This window comes from Vulpes lagopus, chromosome 5 (assembly GCF_018345385.1).
Source record: "Vulpes lagopus strain Blue_001 chromosome 5, ASM1834538v1, whole genome shotgun sequence".
NCBI classification, from domain to species: Eukaryota; Metazoa; Chordata; class Mammalia; order Carnivora; family Canidae; genus Vulpes; species Vulpes lagopus.
Window position 1 is genome coordinate 82,387,130 of NC_054828.1, and position 16,567 is coordinate 82,403,696.

Below are 16,567 nucleotides of genomic sequence, written 5' to 3' on the forward strand. Positions count from 1 at the left end.
TCTCATCCTCCTGTTGTATCTGTGGTGCGTGTTACATAGTTGGTGTGTCATATAATTTTTTGGCATCATCAATGAATAAATCAGTAAATGCTCATCAGCATTATGCTAGGCACTGTAGTAGATAGAGAAGAAATCTACGCCATGTAGTCCTTTTTTAGAAATTTAGTTTGAGGACAAGATGATTATAGGGGAAATAAGTAGAGGACACTAGAAAAGTAGCATATAATTATGTGCTAATTTGTCTGATACACTAGGGGTCTAATTTCAGAGAAGGGCAAAATAGCGAGACTTGACACAATGAGCTGACTGTGTTGGTGAAGGGGACTTGAGTTAGTACTTGAAGAATAAGAACTTACGTGGCAGAAGAAAATGGTACTTTTTTTTTAATCTTGAGCTTCCTCTTGAGTTTTCTATGCTTTTCTGTGTCCTGATTAGACCAGAGAAAGGCTTAACTCCTGGGTTATTCATGTAACGTGGAAGGCCTATCAGAGGCTCTCCTACCTAACTTCTTGCTACCGCCAGTACAGTCACATTGCTCTCTATAAATACTTCTCTCCTTAACATGCCACAAACACACCAAGCTTAGCCTTACTTCCAGACATTTAGACAGGGAAGCTACGTTGGAGATCATGGGATCCTACTTCCCGTCATCACAGATGTTTAGCCTCTTTCCAGGTAAGAAGTTGGCTTTTTGAAGAAAAAAGGACCAGAGATGAGCATCACAGAGGTGGCCATTGGCATGATGAGCTCTGGGAAGGAGAGAAGAGAATGATGAGGTCCAACACTGGTGAATGTGGCCTGGATGCTGGAAAATGGGGAAAAAAATCCAACGGAAGAAACAAAAAAGAGTGGATGAAAATAGTTTTATATTTTTCTTTTTAGAACCACTTATTCTGGCTTCAGAACTCAAGTCCTGCCTCTGATCGAGTTAGTGCAATAATCTGGGAAGGGAACGAGTGTAAAAAGATGGATATGTCTGTGTTGGAAATAAGTGGCATCATCATGAGCAGGGTAAGATTTCATAAGTTTTCAAAATTTTCAGAAAACTTGTTTAATGATCAGCTATTTCATAGGATCAATCTATTCAGTAATCAAAACACTGACTGCTTTTGAAACAAATACATATATTTTTAATTTTGTAGTTAGAATCTTTACTTAGCAGAATATTTTTTTATTTGTAACAAAGTTTTCTGTGAACATGATCAATTATTCAGGTATACTCTGCAAATATTCCTTATGTCATTTAAGCCTGATTTTTAAATAAAATCTAAAAGTCATAAATCTGTACATCATTTTTATTTGTACTTCTTTCAGCTATAAAACAGTTTTTAATAATCTAAATAGTACTTGATAAATACTGCTTCGCAACTCCATTTAACTATGTAATGATGGACATTTTAAATTAATTCCCAGGTTAATGCATATCAGCAGGGAGTAGGTTATCAGATGCTGGGAAATGTCGTCACCATTGGATTAGCATTTTTTCCTTTTCTACATCGACTTTTCCGCGAGAAAAGCCTTGACCAGCTAAAGTCCATCTCAGCTGAGGAGATCATGACTCTCTTTTGTGGGGCACCACCTGTTACACCTATTGTTATTTTGTCTATGATTAACTTTTTTGAACGATTGTGTCTTACTTGGATTTTTTTTTTCATGATGTGTGTGGCAGAGAGAACATATAAACAGGTCAGTATAGAACTAAGTAAAATTTCTTGCCTCTGGTTTTGTGTATGATATGCCATTGAGTTGATTTTGTTCTCTTGATTTGTTCCCTTTCCAAAAGTTAATGTGGGCAATAAAGGATTGATGAGTGGGCTTTGGTATTTGTGGGTTTAACACTTGTGATATTGATTATTCACAAATGACATGTTGTAATTTGGCATTTCGCTGAGTTCATGTGTAAGAGTAAGTGGCTTAGGCAGAGAGTGAGCCTAGCTGACTGCATGGCACCTGTGCCTCAATGTGCCTTTGTCCTTGTTTACCCATAACATATGTAGTAATTCTCAGAGTGAAAACGTTTCTGTGGAAAATGGGTGAGTGAGAAATTAATTTATTGAATTTTGATAAGAATTAGGAATCGAGGACTTGCTTATTGGTGATATGTGCAAAAAAACATGATTTTAAATGGAAATTTAATCTGGGATTAAACCAGAATTCTGTATAAACATTTGTGTTTGTGAAGTTGGGGATTCACAAAAGTTTCTAAATAATATTCCTTGAAAATGTCAAAAGTGGCATATTATGAAGACATATATTATTATGAAATATGCTTTGGAAGTAACAGGGTCATGAACTATTGACTTGGTCTGAGTGATCACTGATTAAAATTTCATCCTTTTGTTATTTTTCATATACTGGGAATATTGTTTATAATTATATAAATATATACACAGATACACACATGTACCTTTTACTTTGTGATTTTTTTTCTAACTCTCTAGAGATTTTTATTTGCAAAACTCTTCAGCCATATTACCTCTGCCAGGAAAGCTAGGAAATACGAAATACCTCATTTCAGACTTAAAAAAGTGGAGAACATTAAGATATGGTTATCACTGCGTTCCTTTCTAAAGGTGAGTTTCATTTGACTAATGATAGAATGTGTTCAAGAATATGCAGAGAACCTCAGTGAAATTCCTGGCAGCAGATACTCAGTGGGCAGGGTGGTTAGTTCTATGTGCCGGACAGATTGTGTCAATGGCTGACAGACATAACTGGACACCAAGTTGGAAGTGATCTATCTGCTGAGCTGGTGGAGGTAAGTAAATAAGAGCTTAGAAAGGGAAAAGAAAATTAAAATTCCTAGGACAGAATTATAAATTGAAAATTGCATCTTTTTCTGACTTTTTGGAAAATATTCCAGCTGAAAATACATCCGTGAATCACTCACACTCTTAATTTGGAACAGCACGAATTTCAGTGCTTAAACTTAAACATGTCCAAAATGTGTTAAAATCCTACTCCAGAAACTTCTTATAAATATCTATTTTCACATTAATGTAGTGAAATTCAGAGTGCAAATGATGTGAGGTCCATTGCTGTCTCTAACTGTAATCTTACACATTAACTTGCATCTCACTCCACAGAGACGGGGGCCACAGCGTTCAGTTGATGTGGTTGTATCTTCAGTCTTCTTACTGACACTTTCGATTGCTTTCATTTGTTGTGCCCAGGTAAGAGTTTCTTATCTGTTTTAATGAAAAATGGAAATTATGATATGGTTCACTATTTTAGGTGTGTATGTGTGTGTGTATATGACAAAAATTAATTTCTCAAGAGTAAGGCACTGGCATGGTTATGTTGAAATACCCATTTTTTAATGTATCTAAATTTCCTTTGCTATGTTGAATGCTCGTTAATTTACTTTTGCTCCTTACTTTTGAAATGACAATAAAGTAATTCTCAGTGCTTTAAGACCCTCAGATCACTCTAATTCTAATTGGCAATTTTTGACTGATAATAAAGCTGTCATTCCATGAGGGTTACAAAATAGTGATTTTTCTAATTTCATCTTTCTTTCATTTTTTAATTTTCACTCTGTGGTTGACCTTTACCTACTTCCTTCCACCCTCCCTCTTTCCTGTCCTTCCTTCTTTCCTTCCTTCTTTCCTTCCTTCCTTCCTCCCTCCCTCCCTCCCTTTCTTCCTTCCCAGACTCATATATTCTGATTTTTATCCAACAGATTATAATCTATTACTCTGTTTCTTTTGATGATTAAATCATCCCAGATGTGGCTAGTGGGGAGGACCGTTGAAGCTCCCTCCTGTATCCTTTCAACAAGTCCTTGTATCAATTTGAGGGTGGAGGGTGGACTTCTGTGCTTTCCTGATGACAAGAAGTTTCAGGCTTACCTTGCATCATTCCATTTGTTGAGTTTTGTCTTAATTCTACTGTAGTCAGAACATATTCGAATGTTTTCACTCCTTTGAAATTTGTGAGGCTTGCTATATTATCTGGCATATAGTCAGTTTCATTAAATCCATATCAGCACTTTGAAAGAACTTGTATTCTGTTGTTTGGGCGAGCAACATTCTCTAATTAGTCCAAGTTTATTAGTTGAATTGCTTGCATCTCCTCCATTCTTACTCATATCTTTGGTCTGCTTATTCTGTCAGCCATTGACAGAGGTGTGTTCAAGTCCACTGTGGTGGTGAATTTCTCTTTTCCTCCTTTTATTTCTGTCAGTTTTCACTTTATATATCTTGAAGCCAATTCTTATGACCTTCATAGTTATTCTTTTTTTCTCAATCCAGGACCACATGTTGCATTTAGTTGTCCTGTCACTTTAGTCTTATTTAACCTGGACAGATGTCAGGCTATCTTTATCTTTCATGACCTTATGAAATGTCTCTGAATCTAATGTTCTTAACTTAAAGTCTATTCTATTTATATTAACTATACCAACTGTCTTTTGATTCATTTTTGCGTATCTTTGTCTGCCCTTTCATTTATTTTGTCTTCATATTTGAGTCATGTTCCTGTAATCGACATAGCTTTGTGTGTGTTGGGGGAGGGGGTTCTTGTTCTTAATCCAGTTTCACAGTCTTAGTGTTTTAGATTGTCTGGCTCATTTACATTTCATGTAATTACCACAAATAGAAATACTGTTTAGTTCTTATTTGGTCTACCTATTAATTTTTCTTTTTTCGCTCCTTTCTTGCCGTCTTTTATTCATCTAATATCTTATAGTATTCCATTTAATCCTCTCTGTTAACTTACTATATGTTCTTTTACTCCTGCTGACCTCAGAGATTGCAAAATATATCCTTAGCTTATTATAGTTAATAATTTATTAGTTTCTGCTTCCTTGTAATGCTAGGCCCTTAGAACACTTTATCTCATTTGTCCATTCACCCATTATTAGTGTCCTTCATTTAAATTTTACATATATTTTAAACCCACAAGATGTAATTACTATTTTTTGTAGTCAATTATTCATTTATATTTACCTACGTAGTTACCCTTTTCATTAGTTTCTTGATTTCTCTTTTTCTTGGAATTGTTTTCCTTCTGTTTGCATAATCTGCTTGGTGATAAATTCTGTTTTTATTTGTTTGAAAATGTCTTTTATCACTTTTGTGTTTAAAGGGTGTTTTTGCTGAGTATTCATTTCTAGGTTGCCAGTTACTTTCAGTACCTTTAGGATTCTGTTATCTTCTGATTTCCATGTTTTATCTTGAGAAGTCAGCTGTTGGTCTTATTGCTGCTCTTTTAAAAGTAACATCCTTTTTCTCTGGCTGGTTTTAAAAGTTTTTCTTTGTGTTTGGTTTTATAGCCATTTGGCTGTAGTTTGTGTGTTATCTATTGCTACACAACAAACACCACCCTGCTGAAAAGATGGGCCTAGATTGGTATTAGTTGTTCCTTTCATCCCCTAGTTATAACTGGTTGGCTAAATGTATCCCTCTTTTGGAAATTAGAACTGAAAACCTGAGATAACAGTGGTGGACTTTGGAAAAGAAAGGTCTGTAGGAGTCAGTGGGCCAATAGGGTACTATGATAAACCAAAACTAGAGCAAGTCAAAGTTGGGGGGTAGCAGTAAAAAAAGGTCTTGCAAGGCAACAGAATTAGCTAAGAAGTGGGGAGATGGGAGCCCAAATGGCCCTCAAGGAAGAGAAATGGAGAGGGGAGCTGTTCCTTGACTTCCTGGTTTTCAAAAGGCTAGCATTTGGTTTTTCAGTGAATTTTTCAATAAATTCCATTTTATCGTGAGCTCGCTTGAGTAAATTTTGAAAAAAACAAAGACTTTTACCAAAAAACTTGATACATAATAGGCATTTGATAACTGGTAGCTGCTGCTGCTATTATTTGGATCCTAAAATTGGAGCAAAGAATCGATCATCAGGATTTTCTAGTCATACCAGTCGGATGGGCCACATATTTTAGGAAGCTCTACTAGCCATATAAATGCAAATTTAAGGGGATCCCTGGGTGGCTCAGCCTTTTAGCCACTGCCTTTGGCCCAGGGCGTGATCCTGGAGTACTGGGATTGAGTCCCTCTTTGGGCTCCCTGCATGGAGCCTGCTTCTCCCTCTGCCTGTGTCTCTGCCTCTCTCTCTCTCTCTCTCTCTCTCTCTCTCTCTGTCTCTCGTGAATAAATAAAATCTTTTTTTAAAATGCAAATTTAATACTTTGAAAAAATGGTCACCGTGTATTTGTGACTGGGCACACCAGTAGTTTAAAAGACTGAAATGTGTTTATCTTATTTTACTTGTACATTTCCTCCTTTGTTACTTCCAGAATTTGCTGTCTTTCATGCAAAGGAAAAAAAAAAAATCTGGGAACCTAGAGAAATAGAGTGATTAGTTAAATAGATAATACTTTATATAAGTATTGAAACTCTTCTGCTTTGAGTGTAAAATATTGGTAACTTATAAACCTCTTTAAGTTTCTAGAGTAAAGTGATAATTATAGATTTTTGAGACAAATGAAAAACTTAACTTTTTTTGATTCTTTGCATAGGTTCTCCAAGGGCATAAAACTTTCCTGAATGATGCTTATAATTGGGAATTTTTGATCTGGGAAACAGCTTTACTACTTTTCTTACTGCGTCTGGCCTCACTGGGTTCTGAAACCAATAAGAAATACAGCAATGTTTCAATATTACTTACTGAACAGGTATTGATTGGTCCTTGTCAATTTGGTTCTGAATTTAGAGATGACATAATAAGATTTGTGCAGAAGATTCAGAGTTAAATCTAGAGTTAGCACTTTCTGGCTATATGAACTTAATAAGTCACTCTGCTACCATGTAAGTGTTTCCTTCTATAAAATGAGGGTAATAATCTTCCCCCCTGCTCCCAGGATTGTAAGAATTAAGATCTTATGGATTGAAAGTATTTTGTATATTATAAAGATATCTTTATTGGTGGTAATGGAGCATGCTTTTGATCTCATATTCCACATCAAGTGGATCTTTATAATACTTGTCATTTAAGTGTGTTTAATAAGCTTCTAGAATTTCTTCTGTATCAGCCATAGAATACATTCAGTGTTTGGAACATACTTGCTCTTTAGTATGTGAATGGATAGTAAGATTGGGAAGTGTTTCTTATAAATACAGAGTAGTATAAAGGGTTTTTTTTGGGTTTTTGTTTGTATTTAATTTCATGTTCATCCATAAGTTTTAAATAAAAACATTTAGTATCATTAGATTTTCTATTTTTGCCTTACAATTATAGTGGAAAATATTTCCTAGCAGAGAAAAAATAAGGATATAGCAAGTTAAAAGCAGCAGCTATTTTCTTATATTCCATTCGTGTTTCACAAGGATATTAGATTATGTGAGGGACACCAAAATGAATAAGCCAGAGCTTTTGAAGTTAAGGAATTAACATGTTATTGGTTATATTGTAATTAATATTACACTTTTCATTGTTTTGATATTTAAATGACTTTGTCTTTTTTTTTTTTTTTAATTCACTAAATGCCTTTTCTTTGCCAGATGTGACCAAAAGAGCTGAGGGTAGAGTTTGTGACATCTATGTTCTGTAGAAGTAGCTGCAGGAATTTCAGAATTTATTTGAAAATATCCTCGAATCTGCCAGACTTAGTGTAGTATGTATATCTTTTTCTCTGACATTTGCCTTAATCTCTCTTTTTTCCCTCAGATTAATTTATATCTTAAGATGGAGAAGAAGCCAAATAAGAAAGAACAGCTTACTCTCGTAAATAATGTATTAAAGCTGTCCACCAAGTTATTGAAAGTAAGTAATATCCTGTGATACACTTTTATGAGCACTTAAATCAACACTTTATGTATTGGAGAAGACTCTAGTAACAGATAGATACTGGTCTGTGTACATTCAAAATGCCAACTTGACAGTTTGGGATTAATGACTATATAAAAAAAAAACTCCCATCTCATTACCCAGGTTCTGGTGATTGCTAAAGTCTGTTACATTTTTCAAATTAACATTTAAAAAACATCACAACATATCACACAAACCCATCTTTGAACATTTCTAGTGGAAAAGTAGGTGAGAGTCCATTACAGGTCTCTTTTTAAAGCAGCTACTGAACATGAAGGAAAAAATGACTTCTGCAGTCATCCTCACCCAAGACCTAAAAGCAGCCCAGAAATAACTGGCAGCCATCGAGAGGCCATGTATCTTATCTCCATTCTTCCATGTTTTTCTAGGAGCTGGACACACCATTTAGACTCTATGGACTGACAATGAATCCCTTAATCTATAATATCACACGAGTCGTTATCCTTTCTGCTGTCTCAGGTGTTATAAGTGATCTTCTAGGATTTAATATAAGAGTAAGTGTGACCAGTACTTTGTAGCACCTGCCTTAGTCTTAAAATTGACCAAATAGAATAATCCTTGCTCTTCACACTGTGTTTGTGTGCATGTATGTGTGTGAGAGTGTGAGAGGTTCAAAGACTGGAGACTTGTGTAAAGAACCCTTGGGGTAAAAAAATAGACATTTTGATGGTGGTGCACAGGCTTCTTAGCTTAGGTTTTCTCATGTGACACAAGTGTAATAGACTGTGCTCTTGAATGGAACACAGAATCGGGTTTGAATCTCATGTCAGTCTAATAGCACAGGCTGGGGAAGGGTCATCCTCTCACCTAGGGAATACACTGAGGCAGAATGAATGAAAACCCATGACCTGTGAACTGCAGGGTGGAATTTTTAGCCTTGGAAATTATTGATGTTTCTCCTCTGTGGTGTCTTATGGTTGCTATTCTTCTCATGTAAGGGTTCTTGCTTCAGTCATGTAAGTGGACCTGTAAACCCCAACTGTTGGTCTTAAAATTAACTCATTTTGATGGTTTTCTTTTCTTAGCTGTGGAAAATTAAGTCCTAAGCTGAGCCATGTGCCTGGAATCTCCCCTTGCTGGCATCAGGATTTACCCATTAAGGAAGGAGATGACTGCAGAAACCATGAGACACCTACCTGCTTGTTCACACATAGAGGTGCTCTCCGCTCTGCCTAATCTTAGGAGTGGTGTTTTCAGAGGAACAAATCCTTTTCCAGCTGGGCATGCATGCCAAAAACTGTATTTTCATGGTTTTCAAACAATATGAATAGTCAGAAGACTAAAGATCATGTATTATGGTAACATGTGGACAACTTTCTCAGTTAGGAAATTGATTTGGGGCATTTCAGTGCTGTGACAGTTTTATTTACTGCAAGTAGTTTTTTGGGTTACTATGGTAGATCCCCAACGCATGAAGAAAATACCTTCTTTTGGAAATGGCAAATTCAGTACTTTTCTATTAAGTCTATACAATTGGAGATTTCTTTCCTCTAGCAAAGAGAGATCAAATTTAAACTATTTTAGGTTGAACCCAAATAAAATAACTTTATTGGAGAATTTCGGTTTCGAGGCTTTTTTTTTTTGTTATTGCAGAAAAAAAATAACCTTTTAACCTGCAAATTTCTGTTAAACTATGGAGAAAATTTTAGTTTACAGTTTTGAAGTTAATCCCAATAACTATAGTTGTTGGTGAAAGAGACATGCATATATCATGCCATGTAATTCAGCATGAGAAGTGTACTCATTCATGTCCATCATACAACATGGTTTCCATGTAAATCATCTGAGCTGTTACCTATCACAATACTAAGGGAAGCATTGATTGTTGTATGACTTAATGTACTCAACCCTCAGTACAATTTCAGGTCTCTAGTGTCTATACTCAGCCAAGTTATGCCTTTGATGATTTGAATTATCTCTTTTTTAAAAAAGATTTTATTTATTTATTTATGAGAGACACAGAGAGAGAGAGGCGAGATATATAGGCAGAGGGAGAAGCAGGCTCCAAGCAGGGAGCCTGACGCAGGACTCAATCCCAGATCTCCAGGATCACGAGCCCTGGGCTAAAGGCAGGTGTTAAACTGCTGAGCCACCCAGGCTGCCCCTATCTGAATTCTCTTATCAACATTCCCTGTTACACACACATGCATATACATATGTTAATGAAAACTCATAGCTACATACAATTCCTGCTCTTATCTGCTTTGAAGAATCTCTTGAGGCAAATTAAAAGTCTGAATATTTTAATGATAAGATTTTATGAATTTTTATTGTTTTATTGAAATAGAATAAACCTACAGTGTTATATTATTTTCAGGTGTACAATATAATATTTTAACAATTCTCATTAGTCAGTGCTCATCCCATGATAAGTATACTTTTATTCTCCTTCATTTTGTGAACTTTTAGAAGGAAGTAATTTAGAAACTTAGGTATTACATGTAAAGTAGGTACCCACACAAAACCAATGTATCAATTATACATATCCCAATATGCAGGGAGATTTTTGAAGTTTAAGGATGAATTTCTCGAGAGTCCAGGGATTGAGGTCAGACCTATCTGGGTTCATATCTTTGGCTCTGCGACTTACTAACTTCAAGGTCTAAGGCAAATTACTTAACCTCTGTGCATCTCAATTTCTTTATCTGTTAAGCGGGCGTAACTACTATATAATTGAGTTTTTAAGGTTGAATGAAATTATCTTGTAAGGTACTTAACACAACAGATAGTGTGTAGCACTTTGTAAATCCTTGACAAACATTTGTTATTATTTAAGAGCTTTAAAAAATCTCACTGATAGATTCCTAACTGGAATCTGAAGATAGGAACATAGGAAACGAGGTTGCTGAACAATGACCACAAATTTGCAGCTATTTCAAATGCTGCATGAGACTTATAATTTCTTTTAAAGGTACAACTCTATTATAGTGATTTGCCTGTAGAAGCAACTGTTTTGTAAAGGCACTTCAGTATCTCAGTGGATGGCTCATAGAAATCATGTGTTTACTATTTTCCATAAGGAACAATAGCAACTGAATGCAAGATTGAGCTCAGTGCAAATTTCAGATGAAGAAAGCTCGTGTGTCTGTATCTTTTTCTCCTACAAAAAAGTGCTGTTTGGTTTTTATTTGCAACGTTTACACAGTGAATTGTTTACTTTAAGTGCAGCATTTAGTTTATTCTTCTGGGTTGTTTCAGTTACAGTTTTGATAGTGTATAATTGGTTTAAATTATTTTTCAAGTAGATAAAATTATATATAAGTATAGTCGCTCATGTCAGAAACAGTAATCATTCTTGATTCCTTCCTCTTCCTTAAACCTTATGTCTAGGCACCATGTCTTTGAATAACCATCTTCTAACTATTTTTCTAATCAGTCCACTGCTCTCTACACCCCCTTCTATGACTCCAGTCCATGTCAACATTCTTTGTTCTTTTGGACAAGTTTATGCTTCCTTTGCTCTTACATATGTATGGCTCCTTGTCCACCAAGCTCAATCTACTTTTCTCAGAAAGTTAATGTGTTTTTCTTAAAATGCAAGCCTCATCATTTAGAATCTATTAGTGGCTTACAATTACTTTGAAGATAAAAATCTAAAATCCTTTTAGCAATGTGTACAGGCCCAACTAGTTGAGAAAGATTTTTGAATCTATATTTGAAAGATATTTTTGCTGGGTAAAAAACTAGTTTTAAAGGTGTTGCTCTGCTGCCTCCTGGATTGCGTTGTTTCTGACAAGAAACCTGTTGTCATTCTTACCTTTTTAAACCTCGGCTACCTTTAACTTAAGGCTTTTATCATCAAATTTGTGCAGTTTAATTATAATGTGCATTGGTGCAGTGTTCTTCATGATTTTTGTGCTTGGGGTTTGTTGCACTTATTGGACTTGTGGATTTATATAGTTTAATTTTGGTTGTTATTTCTTAAGATAAGTTTTCTATACCCCACTCTCTACTACATCCTTCTGGGACTCCAATTTACATGTATGTTAGCCTGTTTGAAGTTGTCCCACAGCTTACTGCTGTTTTGTATGTTTCCCATCTTCTTTCTCTGTCTTTAATCATGGATAGTTTCTGTTGCCATGACTTTAAGTTCACTAACTTGTTCTTCTGCACTAATTTGCTGTTAATCTTACCTAGTGTACCTTTGTCTGTGGAAATCCAATTTTTTTAAAAAAAATCTTTCATGTCTCTCCTTACTAGGCTATTTCTTTTCTCTACCTTGTTTAACATGATAAATATATTTATAAAGAAACAGTAAATAAGGACATTAAAAGAGTTATTTGTATCATTTTGGGGTTTGTTTTTAATTATTGTTTTTTCTTGTTTTGTGTAATATTTTCCTGCTTCTTTGCATGCCTGGTAATTTTTTTATTGGATGTGAATTTTACACTATTGGTTGTTGGGTTTCTTTATGTACTTGTGTATTCTTTTAAATATTCTTGAGCTTTGTTGCTGGAATACAGGTGGGTTACTCAGAAACAGTTTGATCATTTCAAGGCTTACTTTTAAGCTTTGTTAGGTGGGCCAGAGCAGCCTATTAGGTCGGGGCTACTTTTCTATTGAAGCAATATCCTCCTGAGTATTCTACCCAATGTCCTGTTTATTATATAAAGTTTTTCCAATTTGACTGTGGGAACACAAATTATTCCCAGCTCAAAATTTCCCTGCCTCTTTTTGGTAGTTCTTTCCATGTCATTTGGTATTTCTCAACAACAATTATTGTGCCAATCAGTACTTACCTAAAGACTTGAAAGGAACCCTCTGGACATTTTTTTTGATCTGTCTTCTCTATGTAGCTGTCTTCTTTTTTTTTTTTTAATTTTTATTTATTTATGATAGTCACACACACGGAGAGAGAGAGAGAGAGGCAGAGACACAGGCAGAGGGAGAAGCAGGCTCCATGCACCAGGAGCCCGACGTGGGATTCGATCCTGGGTCTCCAGGATCGCGCCCTGGGCCAAAGGCAGGCGCCAAACCGCTGCGCCACCCAGGGATCCCTATGTAGCTGTCTTCTGTCTGGTACTCTTCCTTGCAATAAATTTCTGCTGTCTTGAGCTTTCCAAATTCTTTTTTTTTTTTTTTTTTTTTTTTTTTAGATTTTATTTGAGAGAGATAGCACGTGAGAAAGAGCACAAGAAGGGGGAGCAGCAGGCATAGGGAGAGGGAAAAACAGGCTCCCTGCTAAGCAGAGAACCCAACGTAGGGTTGAATCCCAGGACCCTTAGATCATGACCTGAGCTGATGTCAGATGCTTAACTGACTGAGTCACCCAGGTGCCCCAGTGTTTTGATATCCTTCCGGTAAATACCCAGTAGTGCAACTGCTGGATCATAGGGTAGTTCTATTTTTAGCTTTTTGAGGAACTTCATACTGTTTACCACAGCAACTGTACCAGTTGCATTCACAAAAATGCACAAGTGTTCCTTTTTTTCCACATCCTCACCAACGCTTGTTGTTTCTTGTGTTGTTGATTTTAGCCATTCTGACAGGTGTGAGGTAATATCTCATTGCAGTTTTGATTTGCATTCCTCTGATGATAAGTGATGATAAAGATCTTTTTATGTGTCTGTTGGCCATTTTTATGTCTTCTTTGGAGAAATGTCTGTTCGTATCTTCTATCCATTTTTAAAAGATTTTATTTATTTATTCATGAGAGACACAGAGAGGCAGCAACACAGGCAGAGGGAGAAGCAGGCTCCATGCAGGGAGCCTGATGTGGGATTCGATCCTGGGACTCCAAGATCACTCCCTGAGCTAAAGGCAGGCGCTCAACCACTGAGCCACCCAGGCGTCCCACTTCTACCCATTTTTAAATGGGATTATTTGTGTTTTGGGTGTTGGGTTTTATTAGTTCTTTATATATTTTGGATGCTAACCCTTAATTGGCTTTATCATTTACAAATATATTTTCCCACCTCCTTTTAGATTTGTTGATTGTTTTCTTCATTGTGCAGAAGTTTTATTTTGATGAAGTCCCAATAGTTTATTTTTGCTTTTGTTTCCCTTGCTTTAGGAGACATATCTCGAAAAATGTTGCCAATGTCAAAGAGGTTACTCCTGTGACCTTTCCTTCTTCTAGGATTTTTTATGGTTTCAGATCTCACATTTAGGTCTTTAATCCATTTTGAATTTATTTTTGTATATGGTGTAAATGCTCCAGTTTCATTCTTTTGCATGTGGCTGTCCAACTTTCCCAACACTTGTTGAAGAGACTGTTTTTATCCCACTGGATGTTCTTTCCTGCTTTGTTGAAGATTAACTGACCATATAATCGTGGGTTTATTTCTGGGTTTTGTATTCTGTTCTGTTGACTATGTGTCTGTTTTTGTGCCAGTACTATACTGTTTTGATCACTACATCTTAGTAATATAACTTGAAGTCCAGAATTATGATGCTTCCAGCTTTCCTTTTCTTTTTCAAGATTGTTTTGACTCTTTAGTGTCTTTTGTAGTATCTTTTGTAGTTTTAGGATTGTTCTAGTTCTGCAAAAATTCAGTTGGTATTTTGATAGGGATAGCATTAAATGTGTAGAGTGCTATGGATAGTATAGATATTTTTTAACAATATTTGTTCTTCCAGCCCATGAGCATAGAATGTCTTTCCATTTCTTTGTGTGGTATTCAGTTTCTTCCATCAACATTTTATAGTTTTCAGAGTAGAAGTCTTTCACCTCTTTGATTATGTTTATTCTTAGGTATCTTATCATTTTGGGTGCAATTGTAAATGTGATTTTTTTTTTAATTCTCTTCTTCATTATTGGTGTATAGAAATACAAGATTTCTGTACATCAATTCTGTATCTTGTAACCTTACTGAATATACTTATCAATTCTAGCAGTTTTTTGGTGGAGTCTTTCAGGTTTTCTATATAGAGTATCATGTCATCTGCAAATCGTGAAAATTTTACTTGTTTCTTACTGATTTGGATGCTTTTTTTTCTGTTATCTTATTGCTGTGGCTAGGACTTCCAGTCTATGTTGGATAAAAGTGAGTAGACATCCTTGTCTTGTTCCTGACCTTAGATGAAAGGCTATCAGTTTTTCCCCATTGAGGATGATGTTAGCTGTGGGCTTTTTATATAAGGCCTTTATTATGTTGAGCTATGTTCTCTCTAGACCTACTTTGTTGAGGATTTTTATCATGAATGGATGTTGTACTTTGTCAAATTATTTTTCTGCATCTATTGAAATGATCATATGGTTATTATCCTTTCTCTTGTTGATGTGATGTATCACATTGATTAATCTGTGAATACTGAACCACCCTGGCAACCCAGGAATAAATCTCACTTAATTGTGATGGATTATTTTTTAAAATGTATTGTTGGATTGGGTTTACTAGTATTTTGTTGAGAATTTTTACATCTGTGTTCATCAGAAATACTGCTCTGTAGTTTTCTTTTTTGTGGCGTCTTTATTTGGTTTTAGTATCAGAGTAATGCTGGCTTTATAAAATGAACTCGGATGTTTTCTTTCCTTTTCTATTTTTTAGAATAGTTTGAGAATAGGAATGAACTCTTCTTTAAATGTCTAGTAACACTCACCAATGAAGCCATTTGTCCTAGACTTTGGTTTATTGAAAGTTTATTTGGTTTATTGATTCTGTTTCTTTGCCAGTAATCAGTCTTCAAATTTTCTTTCTTCACAGTTTTGGTAGGTTTCAGTTTCAGTTTTGGTAGGTTTTATGTTTCTGGAAATTTATCCATTTCTTCTAAGTTGTCCAATTTGTTGGCATATAGTTTTGCATGGTATTCTCTTAGAATTGTTTATATTTCTGTAGTGTTTGTTATTTCTCTTCTCTCAGTTATGATTTTATTTATTTGGGTCCTTTTACTTTTTTCTTGATAAGTCTGGCTAAAGGTTTAATTTTTTTTAATTTATTTTTTCCCAGAGAACCAGCTCCTGGTTTCCTTGATATGTTCTTTTTTTTTTTTTTTTTGAAAGACTTTATTTATTCATGAGAGAGACACAGAGGCAGAGACACAGGCAGAAGGAGAAGCAGGCTCCATGCAGGGAGCCCGACGCAGGACTCGATCCCGGGTCTCCAGGATCACACCCTAGGCTGAAGGCAACGCTAAACTGCTGAGCCACCCGGGCTGCCCTCCTTGATCTGTTCTATTGGTTTTTTAGTTTACCATTTATTTCTGTTCTAATCTTTATTATTTCCTTTCTCTTATTGTTTTAGGTTTTGTTTGTTGCTCTTGCTTCTTGAGGTAGGCCTGTATTGCTATAATCTTCCCTCTTAGAATTGCTTTTGCTGCATCCCAAAGGTTTTGAACCATCGTGTTTTCATTTTCATTTGTTTCCATGTGCTTTTTAATTTATTTTATTTCCTGTTGGCCTATTCATTGTTTAGTACCATGTTATTTAACCTCCGTGTATTTGTGGTCCTTCCAGATTTTTTCTTGTGGTTGACTTCTAGTTTCATAGTGTTGTGGTCAGAAAAGATGCATGATATCATGTTGATCTTTTTGAATTTTTGAGGTTGGTTTTGTGGCCTAATATGTGATCTGTTCTGGAAAATGTTCCATGTGCACTTAGAAATAATATACATTCTGCTGTTTTAGAATGAAATGTTCTGAATATATCTGTTAAATCCATCTGGTTGAGGGTGTCATTCAAAGCCTTTGTTTCCTTGTCAATTTTCTGTTTAGATGATTTGTCCATTGATGTAATTGGAGTGGTAAAGTCCCCTACTATTACTGTATTATTATCAATTAGTTCCTGTATGTTTGTTATTAACTATTTTATGTATTTGAATACTCCCATGTTGGGTGCATGTTTATAATTGTTACA

General features: G+C 35.5%; 1 protein-coding gene across 2 annotated transcripts in view; it reads left to right on the forward strand.

Moving 5' to 3' along the window:
• The window catches only part of PHTF1 (putative homeodomain transcription factor 1), a 40,140-nt gene extending 30,810 nt beyond the window's left edge, over positions 1-9,330 (forward strand). For both annotated transcript variants that reach the window (XM_041757308.1, XM_041757309.1), the window contains 8 exons: positions 883-1,011; positions 1,414-1,686; positions 2,442-2,573; positions 3,087-3,173; positions 6,464-6,619; positions 7,612-7,707; positions 8,142-8,267; positions 8,799-9,330. In XM_041757308.1, coding sequence (XP_041613242.1) covers positions 883-1,011; positions 1,414-1,686; positions 2,442-2,573; positions 3,087-3,173; positions 6,464-6,619; positions 7,612-7,707; positions 8,142-8,267; positions 8,799-8,819 — 1,020 coding nt within the window. In that variant the 3' untranslated portion in view covers positions 8,820-9,330. The remainder of the gene's footprint in view (positions 1-882; positions 1,012-1,413; positions 1,687-2,441; positions 2,574-3,086; positions 3,174-6,463; positions 6,620-7,611; positions 7,708-8,141; positions 8,268-8,798) is intronic.
• Positions 9,331-16,567: the final 7,237 nt, after the last annotated feature.